The following is a 24419-nucleotide window of genomic DNA, read 5'->3' as shown; positions in this document are numbered from 1 at the left end:
AGGTATACCTTTAAACAGTATAGGCGAGACATAAGCATAGGCTAATATTGTAATGAAAGTAATGGGTACTCAGACAAAGATTATAACACGGCCTGAGAGAAAGGTCCAGATGAATTGATTGGGAATAATTATAAAATAAGTGGAATTTTCACTCCCAGTTGACCAGGTGTTGTTTCTGCTGCATTTGGGGAACTCTTTCACCCGTGTAACAAAGGAGTGGAAACAAACTATACAGTCTTAACAATGATAATAATCAAGCCAGATATATGACAACACTATTAAGAAAGCACCCCACTGGCATTTTGGGAAATGCTTGCACTAGCACTAGGAAGGCATGTCAAATACACAACCCGTGGACCAGATTTGGCCAGGGGAACGTTTCGGCTCCAAGATGTCACCCCCACCATCCTTACTTTTAAGCAAGTTACACCACCAGGGAGGATGGTTGCACCACTGCCACTGGGAGTGGAGGTGGTATGGTCTGGTGTTTGGGGTGTGGGTTGTCACTTGGTACACAGCTGGTATAGGGTGGGCCACACCTCTGAGATCTACCCATCTTTCTTCTGCCACATTCCTAGACCATGGGAGATTTTGCTTTGTCACATTTTCCATACTTCCCTCCCCTTCTGCTATTCTGCTGTAAACACTCTCACCTCCTCCAGGCTCATCTTTTCTTTTTAAACTTGCCATATTATCACCTCTTTTTGCCTTGCACCATCATACCTTTTATTATTTAATCTGCTGCCCTCCTCTCCACTGCAGATCGCTCACTTTTGTTCTTCCCCTGCCCTACTACTGCACTTGCTTAAGTGCAAATATTTATCATCTTGTTCAGAGGAAAGGTCTTTGACCTAAAATGGTAATTCCTTTTTAACCCCTTAGACAATTGGCCCCTGCCTCGAAAGGTGATGAGAAACAGAACCAGCTGGTAGAGGGGAGAAAGACAACAGTGAAATGAGGTAGGCTGAGCTAGAATTGCGAGCAGACGAAGGAGCAGGTGATTGACACGCCGTGGTGGCAGGGGTTGGGGGTGTGTGGAAGAAACAACATGAGGTACAGAAACACTGAAGTATCAGGATGAGGGAGGGACTCATGCTTTGTTTAAAATACAGATTGCATTAATGCCCCATTAGTGGACCAATGTTCCTGAAACATTAATGTGGCAAAAATAAAACATCTCTGTTGTGCATACCAGTATCCTCAGAACTGTTTTATTCCTAAATCAATTATGAGAACAGATCCACAGCAAATTGCACCTGGTGAGCGGTGAGAATCCTATTAAATGTTTACATTGTTAGTTTGTTTTCAACCTGTCCAACTTGGCTTATATAAATATTTAAGCCTTGTTTTTGAATATTACAAAACAGCTTGTAAATCTGCTCAAGTAGCTCCATCTTTTATTATTTGGTGGATAATTTTCCTGCCATGAAGGGATAAGCGATCAAAATCTCCCAAGACAGAGGATAAAGATCACGTAACTCTAATCTCCAACAGAGCTACGCCAAAGTGAAAACTAAGCTGGCGTGTTTTGAAATCTTTTTCTACTATAAAGATTTATTTGGGATAAGATAAAGCTATATAAACTCTATTTACTGATAGGTTAGCATTTCATTTTTTCTGGTTCCTGGTTGCAGCAGTAACTGGAAGAAGCCATGGGAATGTATTCGATCCTATACTTGAGCCTTTCGCTATCACTAACACTCAGCCTTTCTCTCTTTAGAGGTGGAAGAAAGAGTCATAACAAACTACTACTCATTTCTTTTGACGGCTTTCGTTGGGATTATGACCAAGATGTTGAAACCCCAAACTTTCAAAAGTTAGTCACAGAAGGTGTAAAAGCAAAATATATTACACCCGCCTTCATTACACTAACCTCTCCATCTCATTTCACACTGCTAACAGGTAAGTCATCTTGAATCAGTTTCCTTGCACTGCATTTATACCTAAGTGAATAACTAGATTGCTGTAAATACTAGATTGCTGTAAAATTTCATTAATGAACAGTAATGAAGTTATCTAAATATTATGCAGTTAAAGCAGCAGCTAATGAAATTAATGTGTTAACTATATATAATTATGTATTTTTGACATACATTTTAATTATAGATCTCAAGGGAGATTTCCCATTGTTTCTGAAAATTTGTTATTATAAAATGTTATAATTGAACTAGTCATTTACAGCACAAAAGGAGACCATTCGGCCCATTGAGTCCACGGAACTATCCACAGTTAGCACCACTCCCCTGCTCGATCCCCGAAGCCCTGCAAGTTTATTTCCTACAAGTGGCCATCCGATTTCTTTTTGCAATCATTGTCTCTGCTTCCACCACCCTTGTGGGCAGCGAGTTCCAGGTCATTACCACCCGCTGCACAAAAAAGTTCTGCCTCATATTCCCCCCGCAACTCTTTCCCAAAACCTTCAACCTGCATCCACTGGTCCTTGTACCATCAGTTAATGGGATCAGTTTTTCCTTGTCTAACTTATCTAAGCCCGTCATCATCTTGTACACCTCTATTAAATCTCCCCTCAATCTCCTTTGTTCTAAGGAGAATAACCAACCTTTTCCAACCAAACCTTGTAACTAAAATCGCCCATCCCTGGAACTATTCTGGTAAATCTCACCTGCACCCTCTCAAGGATCCTCACATCCTTCCAAAAGTGCAGTGACCAGAACTGGATGCAATACTCCAGTTGGGGCCTAACCAGAGCTTTATAAAGGTTCAGCATAACTTCCTGCTTTTGTATTCAATGCCTCCATTTATGAAGCCTAAGATCCCATATGCTTTATTAACCACTCTCTCACTATGTCCTGCCACCTTCAAAGATCGATGCACATGCATCCCCAGTCCCTCTGTTCCTGCACACTCTTTAGAACCATGCCATTAAGTATATGTGGCTTCTCACTATTTCTTTTGCCAAAATGCATCACCTCACACTTGTCAGTATTAAATTTCATCTGCTGTCTCTCTGCCCATTCTGCTAGCCTTTTGCAGGCGGTTCACGTCATCCTCACTGCTGGCCATACCCTCAAGTTTGTTGTCATCAGAATAATTTCAAATGCTACTCTGTATTTCAAGATCCAAATAATTTATATATAGCAAAAAAAAAGCAATGGTCCCAGCACTGGCCCTTGGGGAACACCACTGTCGACCATTCTCCAGTTTGATAAACTACTGTTTATCATGACTCCGAAGGGTCACTGACCCGAAACGTTAACTCTGCTTCTCTTTCCACAGATGCTGCCAGACCTGCTGAGTGGTTCCAGCATTTCTTGTGTTTATCATGACTCACTGTTTTCTGTCCTTTAGCCAATTTTTTTTATCCAATTGGACATTGACCCTCCTGTCCCATGAGCCTCAATTTTGTTAACCAGCCTTTTATGTGGTACTTTATCAAACTTCTTAAAATCCATATAGACAACATCCACCACATTCCCTTCATCAACTTTATTACTTCATTTAAAAATTCAATTAGATTAGACAAGCCCTTTTACAAATCTGGACTGGCGCTCCTTAAGTAACTCAAACCTCTCCAAGTGTCTGTTTTTTTTCCTTGACTGTTTCTAAAACGTTACCCAACACTGATGTTAAACTAACTGGCCTGTAGTTGCTTGGACTGTCCTTACACCCTTTCTTGAATAAGGGTGTCACATCTGCCACTCTTCAATCCTCTGGTACCTCCCCTGTATCCAGGGAAGATGGAAGATTATGACAAGCCCTTCCACTTTCTCCACTCCCACTTCCTTTAGCAACCTGGGATGCAAGCCAGGTGGCTTATCTACCCTAAGCATAGCCAACCTTTTTAGTATCTCCACCCTCTCAATTTTTACCCTATCCATTGCCTCTTCTCATTCCATTTCTACTGATATTTTGTCAGATTCCTCTTCCTTGGTGAGCACTGATACAAAGTGCTCATTAAGTATATTAGCCTTGCCCTGCGCCTCTAAGCATATATTACCCTCTTTGTCCTTAATAGGCACCACTCCCCCTCTTACTACCCGTTTACTATTTACATGCCAGTAGAAGTTTTATGGGTTCCCTTTTGTTAACTGCCATTCTATTTTCATGTTCCCTCTTTGCCAGTCTTATTTTCCTCTTCACCTCCCCGCTCAACTTATTGTATATGGCCTGGTTCTCACTTGGAAAATTCACCTAACATGCATCATACACCTTTTTTCTGTTTCATTATAATCTCTATCTCCTTCGTCATCCAAGGAGCCCTTACCTTTCTGAAAATGCAACATCAAATTCTGTTTTCCTTGCCAATAATGTTTTCAATTTGTGGATTCGCTTTCTATAACTAGTCAAGTAACACCTAACTCCATCTCTGACACTACAGTCTTCTCACTGTGTAACCATAGTAATTTTCACACTTACATATATTGTCTTTCATTATGAATGATCCCCTAATTTGGCATTCATTTACTCAGCATTAAATCTGTAAATCCAACTCCTCCACAGGTCTTCACTTAATATTACAAGACAGTCTTCTTACAGTCTCCTCTTCAGTGTCACTTGTATTAACACAATAATCAAAGAGCTGACTGCTCTGGTAATAGAGATAATCTTGTTCTCTTTAAATACAGTAGGGAAACACTAAAAACCAACTTGGATAAAAGAAACTCTTGGTTAAGAGTAACTATCCCCCCCAACCCCACCGCCCATATGTAAAATGATTCCCATTCGCTGTAAATTTATTTTATTATCTGCATTGCCAATTGTAAAGGATTAATATGCATATTTGTAAAGCATAATTTCAGCCTTAGAATTACTTGGGATCAATTTTCTATATTTATCATTCCTGTTGACTTACTAAAAGCATGGTTTTGACACCTTGGGGAGGAATTCTTTTGTCAGCATGAAGAGCAGTTTCAACAATTTCACCGTAAAAAGTAGAGAGAAAGTTTATCTTTTTCCCTCAAGCCTGTGTCTTCCAAGGTGAGGATGCATGTGTTAGGCAGAGAAAGAGAAGGGACAGATAGATACAACATACAACTTTACCAACAATTGGCACATCCCGAAGAGTACCAGGATAATATAATTGAACTTTGGTCATCTATTTTAATGCATTAAATTCAGATTGTGATTATCCCTTTCCTCTTTAGCAAACTTTATTTTAGCAATTCACTGTAAAATCCTTTCCTTTTTTAAAAAACAGCTTATAGTTTCTAGGATACAGTTATCTTATGTTTTTCTATGTTTCAAAAACTTCCAATTAAATGTATGCACAGAAGGTAGCCATTCAATCCATCGCGTCTGTGCCAGCTGTGCATAACTATACACAAAAATATCACAATACCATCACAAACATACCAGCATTGCCACTTAGAGGAAAGGGTTTTTCAGTACATTTCCCTATAATCTTAAACGGGTACTGATGTTACTCAATTCTCCCTTGTGCACTACTCCTTCAAACTGCACGTCTGTGACAACATTGGTCAGATATTTTGTGCAAATCCTTTTCTTTAGTGATGTGCTAAGTCACATGTATGAGAACTATCTCTTGCATCAAAATGGTACTTGTCAGGAGCTGCAGCACAAAATGTCAGTTACACACTGCTTCAGGGCAGCAGTTGAAAGTATAAACCACAATGGATGATCAACACTAGCAACAGCTCAGTTATTTCCCTTTACAATATGATTCAATTCAGTAAAAATTGCTTCTCCTTGAGCAGAAACAGTAAGAACAGTGCAGGTGTAATGACTAAATCAACCTTTCACCCAAAGATCTTCTGTGGAAAATTTGAATAAAGTAGGTAAGTTTGCTATTAAATAAATAAGGTAAAAGTTGTTAATCACTAAGTATTAGAACAGAGCTGCAATACAAACAGGTATTATTCATTACTTTGGCTCAATGGTGGTGAATCTTGATTTGCACGTCTGTCAGCGTTACAAAATAAGAAAATTATCTATTTTCTCTACAGGAAGATATATAGAGACTCATGGTGTGATCCACAATATATGGTTCAATACAACAAATGGAGAGAAAAAACAATATTACCAGACACAGGCTGTCACGGAGTACTGGGACAATGGAAGTCTGCCTATCTGGATCACCGCCCAGCGACAGGTAAACTATAACATGAGAATATTTCAACTAAATCTATGCGAGAAGGAGGGGTACAAATGATAGCCGGCAGCAACTTTAATATGGAGCCAGTGTCTCCCAGCTCCACAATAAGGCAAGTAAAGACAATTAAAGCATATCATTCCAGTGGCAATCTCCAGCTGTCCCTTTAAGAACTGCTGGTTTGGCTGCCAAGCTCCTGAGAACACTGACTTCATGGCACATGGTGTGGACAGTTGCAAACAGATATTGCAAAGGGAGCCTCAAATTGGTGTATGCAAACATATGCAAGGGGCCAAGACCCTGGTTGCCTACATAGGAGCCTTTACCAATATGGTGGGTAGTGCACATCTGCCGTGGAACAAGCGCACGTTCATGTGTCACACACCATATTGCTGTCTGAGGTGCCTGCTTCACAATGTACATGCTAATTTCTATGCCAATTTTTTTTTCTTCATGAAGCAAATTTGCATAGGCACAACACAATTAAACATAATGAAAAAAAAGTTTCCATTGTTTCTTTCTGTGGAGAATTTTTTTAGAATTAAAGTAGTAGAATATGTAGAGGGAAAATGACTCCTTAATATAGAAAAATGTTTCATACTCTAGAGCAGCAGAGAAAAATTGCCTCAGGGTCTGTCTACCCCAAATGTGCATCTGCCTGATTTAACATAAGTAACTGCTAAAATTCAATTGCGTTCTGCAAGCCACATTTTAAAATGTCTGTAATCGCTTCCAAAAACATAAGACTCGATACATCTTGAAAGATACAAAAAGAGCATTTTTTGAAAAAAATGAATCAAAATACACAAGGGTTGTAACAACAGTTATACATGTAGGATGAAAACAAAAACAGTTTCAAAGGGAAAGTGGACATTCCTGGCAATTTTTTTTTAGTTTCCTTTCTATGAATAAGGCTGTTTTTACACTGCAACTACTGGAGATAGACCAGAGGCTACATTATGGGATCCACCTTGCATTGCACCACTTCTGCCTGACTAACAGACATTCCAAATGCCATGCCCAGAGGAATGCAAGTAGAAGTAAACATACATGTACAGAACTCTTCTCCCAGATATTTAAAGATCGATTGCGGGGTTGGGGTAGTGGGAAAATACCAGGGGCTGAATTTTCATTACGCTACACAATTTCCCACGACTGAGTCAGTCTTCCGCCATGGTCCCGCCGCCAGTAAATTTTCATGGAAGCAGGACCTGCAGGTGGTGGTGGGGGGGGGGGGTTGGTATAGTGTATTAGTCCAAATAAAGTGCCTATTAAGGCCACTCTGCACACACTGGCTGGATGCAGGCCCTTCTCCTGCCAACCGCTAAGGCCAAAACATGGCCGATGGATGGAGGCAGCCTCCCGACGGTAGACCAGGAGGGGCCAGCACTCCATTCAACTAGGGAATGCTCTCACTGCCCAACCTGCCATAGCCATAGGGCCACACCTGCTACCAGCTGATGAGTTGTCCCTCCATGACGATGATCTGGCAGCTTTGGCCTTTTTGATTTTTTAAAGATTTGTGATAGCTCTTCAGAGGGCACCTCCATCCTGAGGAAATCTCAGTGCTAGAGGGCCTTCTATTGGCCCTCCAGCCTTGGGAGCCCACCCTACATTCTTAATCAGACAGGGCTCCCAGGAGGCGGCCACTTAATTGGCCACCTCCTTGAAAATCATCCCCGGGTCCAAGCACTGGCACATGTGGGTTCCCAACTGCGGGATCAGGGCCCATAAAAAAAATCCAACTGAAGCTCTCGAAGCATTTCAATTAAGGCTAGGTATATTTAAAAATTCTAATCGGTCCTATGAGCAGTTTGTAAACCAAGCTTTACACCACAATGAAGTTACACCCCAGGTAGCATCAAACCAAAACAAAGTGAGACTGCCTTCTCCAAGGAGTCTCACATTGCTATTTTCCCTACACAGTGGTCAGATTCCGAGTTCAACTTTGCATGGCAAGCTCAGCAGATGAATAGGACCTGAGCAACATTACCGTAGAGATATATAAATGAGTTATTATTCATAGATCATTGTACCCATATGTTTTTTTTCCCCAAAGGGTTTAAAGACAGGTTCTGTTCACTTCCCTGCAACCAAACCCAGCTATGAAGAGGAGAATATTTTCCTGAAAGTAGTAGAGCCTCCATTCTACAAGTATGACAATGAAACAGCCTGGAGAGAAAACATCAACATGGTAATGAAATGGTTCACTGTGGAGGATCTGGATTTCATCTCACTCTACTTTGGTGAACCAGATGGAGCTGGCCACAGAAATGGACCTGACTCAGAACAGAGAAAAGACATGGTGCGTCAAGTGGACAGAACAGTAGGTTATTTATTGCAATGTATTGAAAGCTATGGCTTGAAATCCAAACTCAATGTTATCATTACTGCTGATCATGGAATGACTACTGTGCTGAAAGAGCCAGCAGTGAATGAAATTTTGCTGTCAAAATTCTCCAACTTTTCATTCAAAGACAATGATTTTGAATTACTTGATTATGGACCTGTTGGCATGTTATTACCTAAAGAAGGAAGGTTGGAAAAAGTGTACCAAGCTCTGAAAGGTGCCCATCCTCATCTGAATGTTTTTAAGAAAGAAGATTTTCCAAAAAGACTTCGATATTCCAACAACAACAGAATTCTCCCTATTATCTTGTATGGTGATCTCGGTTACGTTGTTCATGGGGTGAGTACATTAACAGAACCAGTATAAAATATCTATTTAGGATTGGGAGGGAACTAGATAGGTTGTATGATTATGATGGTGATCATTCATGGAAAAAGGGATTGCAAAACAGGTTGGAATTTACAATGGAGTGTTTTTCTACAGCACACATCCAGGCAGTCTATGTCTTTGATGTATATCATTTAACTAACAAAACATGAAACCAAGTTGGTGATTAGATTAGTTCTAACAGTGACGCAGTCAGGTATATCAGATGAAGTAGCCTTGTGCAGTCATCCCTATTTTATTTCCATGCTCGTTCCTTCTCAAAACTCCTGTCCTGCCACTGCTTTCTCCTCCTTTACAAACCTCATCAAAACCTCCTTTGACCACATTTTGCTCAATCCCCCTAATCTCACTTTTCCTAGATTGGCAACTAGTTTCAATACGCCTCTGTAAAGCAACGTGGGTCATGGACAGCACAGTGGCGCAGTGGTTAGCACCGCAGCCTCACAGCTCCAGCGACCCGGGTTCAATTCTGGGCATTGCCTGTGTGGAGTTTGCAAGTTCTCCCTGTGTCTGCGTGGGTTTCCTCCGGGTGCTCCGGTTTCCTCCCATGTGCCAAAGACTTGCAGGTTGATAGGTAAATTGGCCATTAGCAATTGCCCCTAGTATAGGTAGGTGGTAGGGAAATATAGGGACAGGTGAGGATGTGGTAGGAATATGGGATTAGTGTAGGATTAGTATAAATGGGTGGTTGATGGTCGGCACAGACTCAGTGGGCCGAAGGGCCTGTTTCAGTGCTGTATCTCTATACTAAACTAAACTTTATGTTAAAGCCACTATATAAGTGGAGGTTATTTTGTGCAAACCAAGTATTTCATTTAACAACTCCAGTAAAATAGAAATAAAAACAAGAAATGCTGGAAATACACAGCAGGTCTGGCAGCATCTGCGGAGAGAGAAGCAGACTGATGAAGAGTCACTGACCTGAAACATTAACTCTACTTCTCTCTCCACAGATGCTGCCAGACCTGCTGAGTTTTTCCAGCATCTGCTGTATTTTGCTTTTATTCCAGTAAAATTGAATTTAAAAAATATCTTTGAAAATGAAGACTATTCATCTCTGCAGGTTTAGTAAAGCCAAGACTGGGCCTTTTTAAACGAAAATAAGGTCAAATCAGATCGGAGTAATTATCATTACAATCCAATTTAGGCAGAATAGGTAGCTTTCTACTGCCAATTTCAACACTAAATCTATCCAGAGTACATCTGAACATAGTACCATTACTAGTGTAAACAGTGCAGTTATTATGGCACCTCAATGATGCTCATACAGACAGGCTTTACCAACAGACAGAGATAACATTACTGAATAGCAATTATTTATCTAAATTGAGTGCAAAGGGTTAATGCAATAACAGATGGAGTTGTTCTAAATGCCAAAGGTAAAGGAAACAATCAGGGGAGATTAGGACAAACAAAAAATCACTAATATCTACCTTGTGTGACAAAAGGAGGCTGGATTGTTCTAAAAAATCCAGATCAATCCACACTATAAACCTACTGAACACTTTTTTCCTTCCAAAATAGGCTCTGGACCAATGAGGTACATTTAGGTAAGTTGGGGCGTGAGGAAAGAAAGGAGGGCTGAGTGGTGAATCGGAGTTAAAACTGATTCAGACATCTGCCTAGGCAAACTACCAATAGATCGGTTTACTGAATCCTCATCCACTTGTTCTTCATTTAACTCAATTATGCAGAGATATGTATTTTAATTACTGATCTGAACAAGAAAAGGCAATGGATGAGGACTATGGCAATGGGTGAGGGGGACCAAGAGACAGATAGGTCAGAGCATGTTCGGATTTTTCCTTTGATATAGCTGCCTAAAACAGGCCAGTTCAAACAGTGGGTACCAGCTACAACTCCTGCAATTGGTTTCAGCTGGTGTCCAGCTGGAAGTGAACAGCAATACAATCAAGGCCATTTGTGTGGAGTTTTCACAGGAATTATTAGTAGAATCAACTAATGCAACTCCCAAAACAATACTAAAGTTGCCAGAATTACATGTAATAAAAACTGAATTTTACATATTCAGTCACTATAAACCAGTAACTATAAGCTAATAAGTTAAGCATCACATTATTAATACTACCTCTAAAGAGGACAAAAACAGGAAGAAAATGTGGAGGGAGATAAGGCAAGGTTATCATTGCAAGAGTGAGTTACATTTGAATACAACACAAGAACAGAAAGGCAGATATTTAGAAAGTAAAGGGTTCTCTCCCCCCCCAAAATAGCAATACCATCGCAAGTAATTTTACATTTCAAAGCTGTATCAAGCAATCAGGTGGGGGGGAAAGGGTAATAATCACTTCAAATATTAGTGCTTTGAAGGTGAATTAGATCCCTTAATAGGATTTTATATCTCACTTAAATGAGACCACTTTCTACCTGCAGCATGAATAACCAACAGGCTGGAAAGTTTTTGTAGCATATGACTCACCCAGGTTTGGTTCCTTTCTCAGCTGTTCCATTTAGTTTGAACAGTTTCTTCTATGCACACACACATAAGCTGCTCAAACTCAAGTTAATTTGGCTGCTAAAGTGTTGTTTTCTGCTGGGAAATGACTGACTGACTCTTGACAGCCCTCTACTGCAGAATTGAGAGATTAGGTATCCAATGCCTTGCCTGCTACAGAAAACAAACTTTTAGCTGATAATTTACTGCAAGTGGCTCATCTCCCAAACATAAAAAGATAATTGCCAAACATCTTTTAAGAGCTGAGGAAAATAATTATATTTTAAGTATTTAAACAGGTTTCTTAAAAGTGTGGAAGTCCTACATAAAGCCCCTCACGGAAATAGATTGTAAATTATTGACAAATAGAATGCCTATGTTGATACATATATACTAATTGATATTAGGACAGCTATGCAGTAAAATGCAAAAACGTGAAGAACTGAAAATGGTTTAGGAAACGAATGGAATTAATCATTAAAACAGTCCCCACAGTGTGAAAACAATTGATGAGGAAAGTATTTCAGAGGATATAGGCAGAAGTATAATGGAATACTCTTACGAAGTAATATTGTTATTGTGAAACACGTGAGGTTAGCGGACCCACATTTAGGGCCTGATTTTCCTTCCGCAGTTGGGAAACAGGCGTCGGGACTGTTTCTGGGTCCTGATCCTACCTCATCCACATCCTGCTCCTCCTCTTCCTCCAATGAGCTGTGTCCATCCAGGGCCTTACCTTCAAGGTCCACATCTCTCTGGAGGGCCATGTTATGGAGAGCCTAGCAGGCTACCACAATGCACAAGATCCTTGCAGGAGTGTACTGCAGGGTGCCACCCGGCTGATCCAGGCACCGGAACTCTCATCTTCAGAAGCCCGGTGGCCTCTTCGATGGTGATTCTTGTGGGCAGATGGGTTTCGTTGTAGTGCCTTTGTGGCTTCATCTCGAGGTCACATACAGGGGTGAGTAGCCATCTCTTCAAGGGGTAACCCTTGCCCCCAGAATCCATCCACATAGGTTGGGGGGGGGGGGGGGGGGGGGGGGGTGGTGGTGTTGAATGAAGTGTGCGGCTCCTTGGACTGCCGGAGGATGAAGGAGTCATGGCAACTGCCAAGAAAATGAGTGCACACCTGCAGGAAGCACTTCCTGTAGCCAAAGACCAGTTGAATGTTGAGGGAATGTGGTATGTCTTCTGGCTCCCATAAGTTAGCAGGCTCGAGGGGCCGAGTGGCCCAGTCCTGCTCCTAATGCTTATGTTTGTATAATCACCAATTGGCATTCATCACTCTCAGTGGTGAGTTGGCACGCTGCACAAGCGATGTTGTGCATGTTTCTCCTGGTGTTGTCAGAGTCGCGCTTGCTGTTGCTAATGTTAATGTACTAATGTAATGTTGCTAATGTTAGTCACTTGCTGGTAATGTTGCCTCGCTGGACAATGATATTTCAGGTGTTGATGGTTTTTTTCTGTTTTTCCAGCTCAGGTGTAGTCCAAATATGGACTCTGTTCCTTCTTATTTGCTTACCAGTTTCAGTCTCAATGATGTATGATGTTTGAGTCTCAGAAGATTGCTCATCTAGCTTCACGTCCCCGTAGCCATTCCTGGCATCAAGCTTGCTGAAAACTTTGCCCCTGCCCATGCTGGTGTGATCTTTTCCAGTATTGGAATAGGGGAGCGATTCCTCTTTATTGCTTGATTAAGATCTTTGGAATCCAGGCAAATTCTTAATTGTCCATTTGGCTTCTCTCTCAGCACAATGGAATTTACCCAATCTGAAGGCTCTGAGACTCTGGGATCTCCCTCTTTTCTTCCATCTCTTGGAGCTCTCTTTCAGGCTTTCCATTTAGTTCGATTGGTACTTTGCGTGGGGAATGAATCATTGGTACATCACTAGGTCAATAGTGATGTGATATTCAAATTCTTCAAAGCATCCAACCATCTCATCAAAACATTGAGTATATTTGTATCTAGATCGTTTTTGCTTCTGATTAGAGGGTGCTTTTCAATGAGTGTATGATCTTCAACCCTCAGTGTTGCCTCCTTCACCTCATGGTTTACTGAGATAATCTGCAGCTCTTCACAACTGCTCAACCCCAGGATAGCAGGACCATCTGTTTCAGTGGCGTAGAAGATACAGTTAACATCTTTTCCTTTGTGCGTCCCTCTGATTTGGGTTGTTCCTAGCTGTCGAGCCTCAGTTTCCTGTATGCTGTTAGCATGATGCTGTTCAGTTTCAGAGCACATTTCCTTGAATAACCATTTTCTTCCAAATTTTCAGGCAAGATCGTCTGGTACAGTCTGAGTGGGATGTTGTTACTCTGTGCTCCGGTATCAAGCTTCACCTTCAGATTTATCATTGTGGACTTATTTCTCATCCTCTTCCTGATCTAAATGGTCATGTGAATTTCTTTTCTCCGGAAACTATTGCATTCAGACATTTCATGCAATTGTATGGTTCCTATGTCTATCGTGTTCTCAAACTCATCATCATCTTCCAGAGTAAGGATGTTTTGGTATCTTTTCCTACTCATTCGTCCTGTTGTTGTCCTGTCTCTGGTGACTCGTCTACCACCTTCTTGCCTTGTTCTACACATCTTTTCCCAGTGATTGGCCTTTCTGCAATCTTTACAGATTGATCCATATGCGGAACATTCCCTTCTGTCTGTGAATTCATGTAGTCATCCACTACTCCTACACATCTTTCTCTCTAGGGTTCCGATGAAGGGTCACTGACCCGAAACGTTAACTCTGCTTCTCTTTCCACAGATGCTGCCAGACCTGCTGAGTGGTTCCAGCATTTCTTGTTTTTATTTCATCTTTCTCTCTGTCTGGTGTGCATCCTTTTGTTGCTGTTTCACTGAATCAACCCTGCTGCCTTTCTCTTGGATTAACTGAAGGCTAGCATTTGGGTAATCAGTGTCTTCATCTGTATGCTTGTGGTTTCACGTGCTCTGGCAATGTCTACAGTCTGTGATATTGTGAGCTTGTCCTTTCCAATTAGAGCTTTTTGTACTTCAGGGTGTGTAGAACCCCAAATTTGCTGATCTATAAGCCTTTCATCTGTGGCCTTAAACTTACATTTTCTGGATGGATTTTTCAATCTTGTCTCAAAACTATCAATAGGCTCACCTATTCCTGTCTGAGGCCTTGAAATTCATATTGATAGATTGATGGTTTGACTTTGGCAGGAGATAGGTGCTGAATTTTTGAAAAATGTTTTGTGTTCTGTTGTCTTCTTCACTTAGGTCCCAGCTATTGAACATATTTAATCCTTTATCTCCTGCCCACAGAAGAATATAGCTGACCCTCTCTTCTTCACTGGTGCCTTTTAGAAAACTACTCACTGAACCATAGCTTACAGGCAATGTCCCAGACACTGCCATCACCATCCCCGGGTATGTCCTGTCCCACCGGCAGGACAGACCCAGCAGAGGTGGCAGCACAGTGGTATACAGTCCAGAGGGAGTTGCTCTGGGAGTCCTCGATATCGACTCCAGACCCCATGAAGCCTCATGGCATCAGGTCAAACATAGGCAAGGAAACCTCCTGCTGATTACCACCTACCGCACCAGCCCCTCCCTCAGCTGATGGATCAGTACTCCTCCATGTTTAACACCACTTGTAGGAAGCATTGAGGGTAGCATAAGCACAGAATGTACTCTGGATGGGTGACTTCAATGTCCATCACCAAAAGTGGCACAGTAGCACCACTACTGACTAAGCTGGCAGAGTCTGAAAGGACATAGCTGCTTGACTGGGTCTGCAGCAGGTGCTGAGGGAACCAAGAGGGAAAAATATACTTGACCTCATCCTCACCCGGTCATGACTATTTGTCTCCACAAGGACTGTGTGGTGGCCACTAAGTCCCATCTTCACATTGAGGATACCCTCCATCTTGTTGTGTAGCACTACCACCGTGCTAAATAGATTTCGAACAGATCTAGCAATTCAAAACTGGGCATCCTTGAGGCGCTGCGGGCCATCAGCAGCAGCAGAAATGCACTCAACAACAATCTGTAACCTCATGGCCCAGCGTATCTCCCACTCTACCATTACCATCAAGCTCGGGGATCAACCCTGGTTCAAAGAAGAGTGCAGGAGGGCATGCCAGGAGCAGCACCAGGCATACCTCAAAATAAGGTGTCAACCTGGTGAAGCTACAACCCAGGACTACCTGCATGCCAAACTGCATAAGCAGCATGCGATAGACAGAGCTAAGAGATCCCATAACCAACAGATAAGATCTAAGCTCTGCTGTCCTGCCACATCCAGCCATGAATGGTGGTGCATAATTAAACAACTAACTGGAGGAGGTGGCTCCACAAATATCCTCATCCTCAATGATGGGGGAGCCCAGCACATCAGTGCAAAAGACAAGGCTAAAGCATTTGCAGCAATCTTCAGCCAGAAGTGCCGAGTTGATGATTCATTTCAGCCTCAAGTCCCCAGCATCACAGATGCCAGACTTCAGCCAATTCGATTCACTCCCCGTGATAGCAAGAAATGACTGAAGGCACAGGATACTGCAAAGACTATGGGACCTGACAACATTCCGGCAATAATACTGAAGACCTGTGCTCCAGAACTTGCTGTGCCCTTTACAAAGCTGTTCCAGTACAGCTACAACACTGGCATCTACCCAGCAATGTGGAAAATTGCCCAGGTATGTCCTGTACACAAAAAACAGGACAAGTCCAACCCGGCATATTACCGCCCCATCAGTCTACTCTCAATCATCAGTAAAGTGATGGAAGGTGCCGTCGACAGTGCTATCAAGCATCTCTTGCTTAGCAATAACCTGTTCACTGACGCTCAGTTTGGGTTCCGCCAGGGCCACTCAGTTCCTGACCTCATTACAGCCTTGGTTCAAACATGGACAAAAGAGCTGAACTCAAGAGGTGAGGTGAGAGTGACTGCCCTTGACATCAAGGCAGCATTTGACCGAGTATGGCATCAAGGAGCCCTAGCAAAACTGAGGTCAATGGGAATCAGGGGGAAAACACTCCGCTGGTTGGAGTCATACCTCGCACAAAGGTTGTGGTTGTTGGAAGTCAGTCATCTCAGCTCCAGGACATCACTGCAGGAGTTCCTCAGGGTAGTTTCCTCAGCCCAACCCTCTTCAGCTGCTTCATCAATGACCTTCCTTCAATCTAAAGGCCTGCTCGGGTATAAAATTGAAACCCGACCTGAATCTCACAATAAATTTAATGATATCAAACATTTTTTTGTGCTCTATCTTGTACAAATGGAAATACTTGTGATCCTGTTCATCCATTCCAGCAGCAGACTATTCCTGCAGATGGAGTTGTGGGAAATCGTGGGTGTGCCTGATCCCGAGAGTTCCCGGAGGCAGTACTGTCCAGCCTGACCTGACCCAAGCCCGAATGCTGGACTCGGAATTATAGACATGACCAACACATATAGTTGGGTCCGGGTCGGTTAGCCAGGTTTTACTTCAATTAGAAGGTCAGAAGTCGGGATGTTCGCTGATGATTGTACGATGTTCAGCACCATTCACGACTCTTCAGATACTAAAGCAGTCCGTGTAGCAATGTAGCAAGACCTGGACAATCTCCAGGCTTGGGCTGATAAGTGGCAAGTAACAGTCGCGCCACACAAGTGCCGGGCAATGACCATCTCCAACAAGACATAATCTAACCATCTCCCCTTGACATTCAATGGCATTACCATTGCTGAATCCCCCACTATCAACATTCTGGGGGTTACCGTTGACCAGAAACTGAACTGGAGTGGACATATAAATACCATGGCTACAAGACCAGATCAGAGGATAGGAATCCTGCTGCAAGTAACTCACCTCCTGACTCCCCAAAGCCTGTCCACCATCTACAAGGCACAAGTCAGGAGTGTGACTTGCCTGGATGGGTGTAGCTCCAACACTCAGGAACCTCGACACCATCCAGGACAAAGCAGCCCGCTAGATTGGCACCCCATCCACAAACATTCCCTCCCTCCACCACTGATGCACAGTGGCAGCAGTGTGTACCATCTACAAGATGCACTGCAGTCTCCTTAGACAGCACCTTCCAAACTCGTGACCTCTACCACCTAGAAGGACAAGGGCAGCAGATGCATGGGATCACCACCACCACCACCTGCAAATTCCCAAAGTCGCACACCATCCTGATTTGGAACTATATCGCCGTTCCTTCACTGTCACGGGGTCAAAATCCTGGAACTCCCTTCCTAACAGCACTGTTGGTGTACCTACCCCACATAGACTGCAGCAGTTCAAGAAGACAGCTCACCACCACCTTCTCATGAGCAATTAGGGAGGGACAATAAATGCTGGCCTAGCCAGTGATGCCCACATCCCATGAACAAATAAAAAGAAAAGTGATGATCAATACAGATGGACAGAAATTTCCAACTAAACATTGGGAAGGCCTAAGCCATTGTGTTCATTTCCCGCCCCCAAACTCCATTCCCCAGTCACTGACTCCATCCTTCTTCTCTCGCTACTGTCTGAGACTGAACCAGACTGTTCACAACATTGGTGTTGTATTTGATCCCGAGATGAGCCTCCAAACACATATCCACATCATTACTAAGACAACCTACTTCCATCTTTGTAACTGTACCTGCCTCAGCTCATCTGCTGCTCAGACCCTCATACATGCTTTTGCTATCTCTAGACTTAACTATTCCAACAATCTCCTCGCCGACTTCCCATCTTCCACCCTCCATAAACTCGAGATCATCCAAAACTCTGTTGCCCGCGCCCTAAATCATACTAGGTCACGTTCAGCCATCACACTGTGGTTGCTTATCTACACTGACTCCCAAATGAGCAACGTCTCAATTTTAAAATTTGCATCCTGGTTTTCAAATCCTTCCATGGCCTCTCCATCTCTAATCTAATCTCCTCCAGCCCTACAACTCAGATTTCTGCACTCCTCTAATTCTGGCTTCTTAAGCATCCCTGAATTTAATTCCTCTACCACTGGTGGCCATTCCTTCAGCTGCCTGGGCCCTAAGCTCAGTTCCCTCCCTAAACCTCTCCGCCTCTCTCTTTTCCTTTCAAACACTCCTTAAAACCTACCTTTTTGACCAAGCTTTCAGTCATCTGCCCTAAAATCTCCTTATGTGGTTCAGTGTCAAATTTTGTTTGATAATCCTCCCGTGAAGCACCTTCGGACATTTTATTACATCAAAGGCACTATACAGATACAAATTGTTGTTGGCTATGATTACATCCTCCTACCAGTGAAGGTAACAGCACTAGGGAGAGTGTATATCTATGATAATGACCTAAGAACTTACAGTGAAGATAACAGGAAGTGTGGGTAGCTGTAAGATTCTTAATATGTATATTCTGTGCTTAATTTGCAAATGGTGAAAAGCAATGGCAGATACTCCCCTCCCTGCATTTTGCTAAGTGGCTACAATCCAAAAGTGGCTGCATGATAGCAAGATGGTTACACACACTTCAATCATACACAAATAGACTGCTTTTTGGAATCCTGATAAAGATCACTTTTTATTGTACCTACATGAAACTTGAGACAATGGGATCCTTGAAACTTTGTTTGAGGTTTGGTGCCATCTGTTCCATCAAATATTCTTTCATTTTTTACATAAGTGTAAAGACACAGGCAATTTATGGCTGTGTTGTGGAGTAGCACAGTGTTACTGTATGCCATGTGTAAGCTTTTTCCTCATAGTCTTTAAATCAGACTGGCAGTTGTCAATATTGCCTCACGTACCAATTTTCACTCATGAAATGGTTTATCATACAATAATATTTAAAGCAGCTCTGACAATGTTAGTAGATTATATACTAGTGAGATAATGTCATTACATAAGAATTGCATTTGTGTTGCCTTAACTGGTATGCTGATTCACAAAATTCAGGGACAGCAACCCAGTAACACTGAAATCTTTTAACAGTGTTGAGCGTGTACAACTCGCTACCACTGAATATTTGAGGTGAATACCATAGATGCATTTAAGTGGATACTAGATAAGTAAATGAAGGAGAAAGGAATAGAAGGATATGCAGATATTGTTTGAAGTAGTAGGTTGGGAGGCTGCTTGTATGGAGCATAAACACGAGCAAAGAACAGTTCTGCTCAATAGCCTGTTCCTGTGCTGTTAGTTCTATACACACTTATGCTTAATAAGTATCAAGTTGGGATGTGCACAATACGTTAATATGTTGATTAAAAATATAGTACCATCAAAAGTAAAAATGGTTTACACATCAAACTAAAAAATGTACTCACTTATATTCTCTATAATTCTCCCTAGCTTTTGACTTCAATTGCATCCATCAAATCAAAGAAATTAAAATAGTTCCGGGGTCTGCGGCACAATTTCCCTTGTAAATGTCATGAGAATCCATTACACGATCAGAAAAAAACATAGCTGGATTTGTAATCTTTTCTACTGAGAGCTAGCAGGGGTACGATGAAGCTGGAAAGAAACAAAAACAGGTTCCTTACACTTGCCACCCGAAAGTTTTGTTTTCTAAGAATTGTGCCAAAGGTTTCAGCCCCTTACTTGAATGAAACTGAAAACACAAGAATCACTGAGGATCTGCAGCAATAAAGGGCCTAGTTTCAACATCTCTAAGGTTAATTCATTCATATTTAGGCAATCATTTAGTTCAGACAGAGAACTGAAGCACTAAAGTGAGAACAGTGATTATAATTATTATGCAAATTTTCAACCAGTTTGCATTTTCTGATATTGGAATTTTTTCTATAAACCATGATGTTCCTTTACATCAACTCATAAAACTTCATATTTTTTACCCTGAGCCAGATGGTAGGATTCCATTTTGTTTGATATTTGACACATTTCCCTTCTGTGCTGCTAAACTTCCTTCTCTTGTATATTGATGTTTACATTCTAATTACAAAATAAAGAAGATAGCATTACTTCTGGAAACATATCTGGGGTTTAAGGGGCACCGATGAACCATGGGAGCATCATGCTTGCAGTTTACGGTATCTGAACTCCATGGCATGCAACATTTCCTCAATGTTCTCTCCCACATCCTACCATATTGATATTTGTGCACCCTTTTTCTTTCGTCAGAGATTCAAATTCCAGTCTAACAAAGGCGAGCATGGGTTTGATAATCAGTATATGGACATGAAAATGATTTTTCGTGCATTTGGTCCAGATTTCAAAAAGAATTATTTGGCCGAGCCATTCGAAAGTGTCAACATTTATTCACTAATGTGTGAACTTCTTAAGATTCAGCCTCAGCCAAACAATGGATCATTGGAAAATACCCAAAGAATGTTGAACTACTATCAGGAAAACACCAATGGTAAGGAACTGCAAAAAAAAAGCTCAACCATTCTCCTTTGATAACACACATAACAATGCAATCAGGACAGAAAACAATTATTAGGATGATAACGTTGTGGGACAATATTGCATTCTGCTGACAAATTTAAATTGAACATCTGTTCTGTGACTCCACTTGTTAAATATATAGTTTCTTTTGCAATTATATTTCCCACCTCTAGTAGCAATATCCATCAGCCTTTTTAGATTAGATTAGATTAGAGATACAGCACTGAAACAGGCCCTTCGGCCCACCGAGTCTGTGCCGAACATCAACCACCCATTTATACTAATCCTACACTAATCCCATATTCCTACCAGACATCCCCACCTGTCCCTATATATTTCCCTACCACCTACCTATACTAGTGACAATTTATAATGGCCAATTTACCTACCAACCTGCAAGTCTTTTGGCTTGTGGGAGGAAACCGGAGCACCCGGAGGAAACCCACGCAGACACAAGGAGAACTTGCAAACTCCAATATTCAATATTGGACTCAAATATTTTGTTCCTAAATATTAAATCCTATCTGCCCCATGTACAAGGTTTTATATATTTTGCTTTTGTTGTTCCTAAAGCTTCACCTTCCCACACAACCTGGTGCTTTTTGCAAATTTAGATATTCAGCTCATGAAGACGGTTTTAAACACCATCAAAACAGCATCACTGATCGATGAGAAGAGTACCCTCAAGATCGGAGATACAATTAGGTCAACTATCATTGATCACTTCCTTTGCTTATTCAATTTACTAATCCATTCTCTCCCCCTCCCCCCCCCCCCCCACCACCCCCACAAAGACACCAGTATAAGTTTCTTTTGACAATCAAATCCTTTCTGAAAAGGATTACATACACATATGCACAAACAGTATATCTATGTGTCTGAAGCATTAGCATCATGCATCAATTCTATTCAATCACATCTGCAGAGAATTGATTAATTTATTTAACATGATCAGCCTTTCATAAATCCAATGATTTTGAATTGTTGCATTTGTTTGTTAAATACCTTTGAATTTCTTCCTTTATATTTTTCTCCAATGGATTTCAAACTAACGAGCTATTAGATTGGAACATATTTTCTATTCTTTTGCCACACACCTGTATTCAATGAGTTGCACAAAATTCCTGCCACTTCATGAAGCTTCTAGCCATATTTCATTAAAGATTTGTACCAGTATTCTAATATGCTCGATACCTTATGCATATTCAAGTACTTCAGTTCTTATTAATATTCTGTTTTGTCTTTTCAGGCTCCGAGGATACAAGCTCTAAGTCAATATTGTTTAAAGCGGTTGTGGGTTTAGCGGTAGTTGTTGGTTTGCTGGTTCTGGTTAATGTTATTGTTGTAACTCATTCTTTGTACAAGCGGAGAAAGAGCAACAAATGGTAAGTATCTCAATGTGCTTGCAAAAGAAAAATCAGGAATTGAGATAATATTTTAAAATCAGAAAGCCACAAACAATATATTCAGTAGCTTAAGCTCTTCCCTTAGGCCCATGTACTTTAATTGCAGCACCTTGTCTTTTACCTATCCCTCCAGACTGCTGCAACTCACCAAAAGCACCATGACAAAACAAAACAGTAGAATCCCAAGTTTATTCCCTCACACGAAAGTTTTTTGTGGCTCACAACTTAGTAATTTATCGGTTGAGAGATTGTGTTAAATTCTCCGTCACTGTGTATCCCATTTACTTTGTTTCTATTTGCTCGGTGGAACAGTTCTTCTTTTCAGAACTCATCTGCCAGCTTGACAGTTTCATTTGTGGGTTCACAGCTCTCGAGTGGTGTCATAAAGCACAAACGAAAATTTCCAAACAATCAAGGTGAAAACAGTCCTCACACTGAGCGTAACCGGTTTTCCTCATCTTCAGAATCACACTAATTACTTCCAAATATTTGGTTCATTACCTTAGACTTTAATCATCTGCTCGAAGATTAAAAGGTACTTTTTTCATGAAAAACTGTTTGCTAAACATTTTTCTGGTTGCAAACACACAGCATGATGTAGACAGCGTTAACGTGCACCATGTCCCTTACAAGCTACATGATGATGGAAATGACAGATTTTTCTGCTTCCCTAAATAAAATAGATTTGCCACACTTTCATGTGAATAGAATGCTTCTTTGTACTGCCAGCTACAGCAGCTTATCCTCTCTCATGGGGTAAGTGAAATTTCCTTTGATGCTGGAGCCTTTGCTGCCATGATCAGCTCTTTAAACTTATCAAATTTTCTCTCAGTAAAGTGGTGAATGGCTGCTTCACATTTCATGCAACTCATATAGATGGAATAGACAAAAGATGCAAGATAGTAGATTTGAACAGTGTACAGCCTTAGCTTTCAGAGAACTGACAAAAGACAAACAGGGACATTTTGACTAGATTATGTGAAAATTACATGTACTTGCATTAAATAACAATGATATACTCTCAACTAGTAATCCCTTGCTTGCTTTTTATTGATGTTTTGTGGGGTTTTTTTTTTTAAAAAAAGACTAGATATTTTTGCTTAGTGCTAATACCACCTGTAGGAATTGAGTTGAGGTGGGACTCAGTGATAGTTAGAATGACACACATCCTGGACTAATGACTGCATAGTTACTGATGTTCTTCCCATTACTCACCCTGACTAGGTCACACTAGCCACATAATGTGATGTTCCAGCATCATTGAACTGATTGCTTGGATACAGTGTTATGACCAAGGTGGGAGGAGTGCACCGTTTTCCAGTTCCACGTCTCCACAGGTCACAACATATATTTACATTTTTTCCCAGATACCGATACGGTCGATCATAGACTCTATTTTTATCCCAGAATAAAAGACACCAACCAGGTTTCTTTAATAAACAAAAACATAAATTATAGAACACGCCTTAACCAGTAACAAAGCACGGCATAAACACAGACTGCAATATAAACGTTCCCTATTGACCTTAGGACACAGACACACGTAGATGGCTGTCACTGGGATCTTCCTAGAACAGTTCTTTTCTGGCGATGTTGAAGATCAGTTTGGGCAGGCTTTCCAGGAAAAATGTAGCAACAGGGGCTTCAGGCAGTTTCTTACACTTGCTTCTCTGAACTTCTCAGAGATGCAAACTGGCAGGCTTTTCAAAGAGCTGGAACAGACGGAGTTGGGGTTTGCTCTCTTGGCAAGTTTTCTCCAAATGTCTTTTTAACACTGTCCATATCACCAACTCACTGTCCAAAGCAAAACCAAAAACAATGTCACAGGACTCTGATATGACCTCCTTTTTCCTCAACCGAGGATTCCCCCCCCCCCCCCCCGCCGCCCCACTGTTGTTGACAGGGCCCTCAACCGTGTCCGGCCCATTTCCCACACCTCGACCCTCACCCCATCCCCTCCCTCCCAGAACCGTGACAGGGATCCCCTTGTCCTCGCTTTCGACCCCATCAGCCTCCATATCCAAAGGATCATCCTCCATTTCCGCCACCTCCAGCGTGATGCCACGACCAAACGCATCTTCCCCTCCCTTCCCGTCAGCATTCCGAAGGGATCGTTCCCTCCGCGACACCCTGGTCCACTCCTCCATTACCCCCACCACCTTATCCCCGTCCCATGGCACCTTCCCCTGCAATCGCAGGAGGTGTAATACCTGCCCATTTACCTCCTCTCTCCACACGACCCCAGGCCCCAAACACTCCTTTCAGATGAAGCAGTGATTTACTTGTACTTCTTTCAATGTAGTATACTGTATTCACTGCTCGCAATGCGGTCTCCCCAATGTAGAGGAGACCACATTGCAGACTGGGTGACCGCTTTGCGGAACACCTCCGCTCAGTCCGCAAGCAGGACCCTGAGCTTCCGG

At 41.9% G+C, this 24419-nt stretch overlaps 1 protein-coding gene across 1 annotated transcript; it reads left to right on the top strand.

Moving 5' to 3' along the window:
* Nucleotides 1-1658: 1658 nt before the first annotated feature.
* LOC137384504 (ectonucleotide pyrophosphatase/phosphodiesterase family member 7-like) lies at nt 1659-22925 on the top strand. The gene is made up of 6 exons (XM_068058643.1): nt 1659-1902; nt 5925-6070; nt 8130-8759; nt 20324-20561; nt 21840-21975; nt 22829-22925. Exons 1-6 carry the CDS (start codon nt 1659-1661, stop codon nt 22923-22925), a joined length of 1491 nt encoding a protein of 496 aa, XP_067914744.1.
* Nucleotides 22926-24419: the final 1494 nt, after the last annotated feature.

Source organism: Heterodontus francisci, chromosome 26 (genome assembly GCF_036365525.1).
Source record: "Heterodontus francisci isolate sHetFra1 chromosome 26, sHetFra1.hap1, whole genome shotgun sequence".
Taxonomy (NCBI): domain Eukaryota; kingdom Metazoa; phylum Chordata; class Chondrichthyes; order Heterodontiformes; family Heterodontidae; genus Heterodontus; species Heterodontus francisci.
This window is presented reverse-complemented; position numbering and strand designations above follow the sequence as displayed.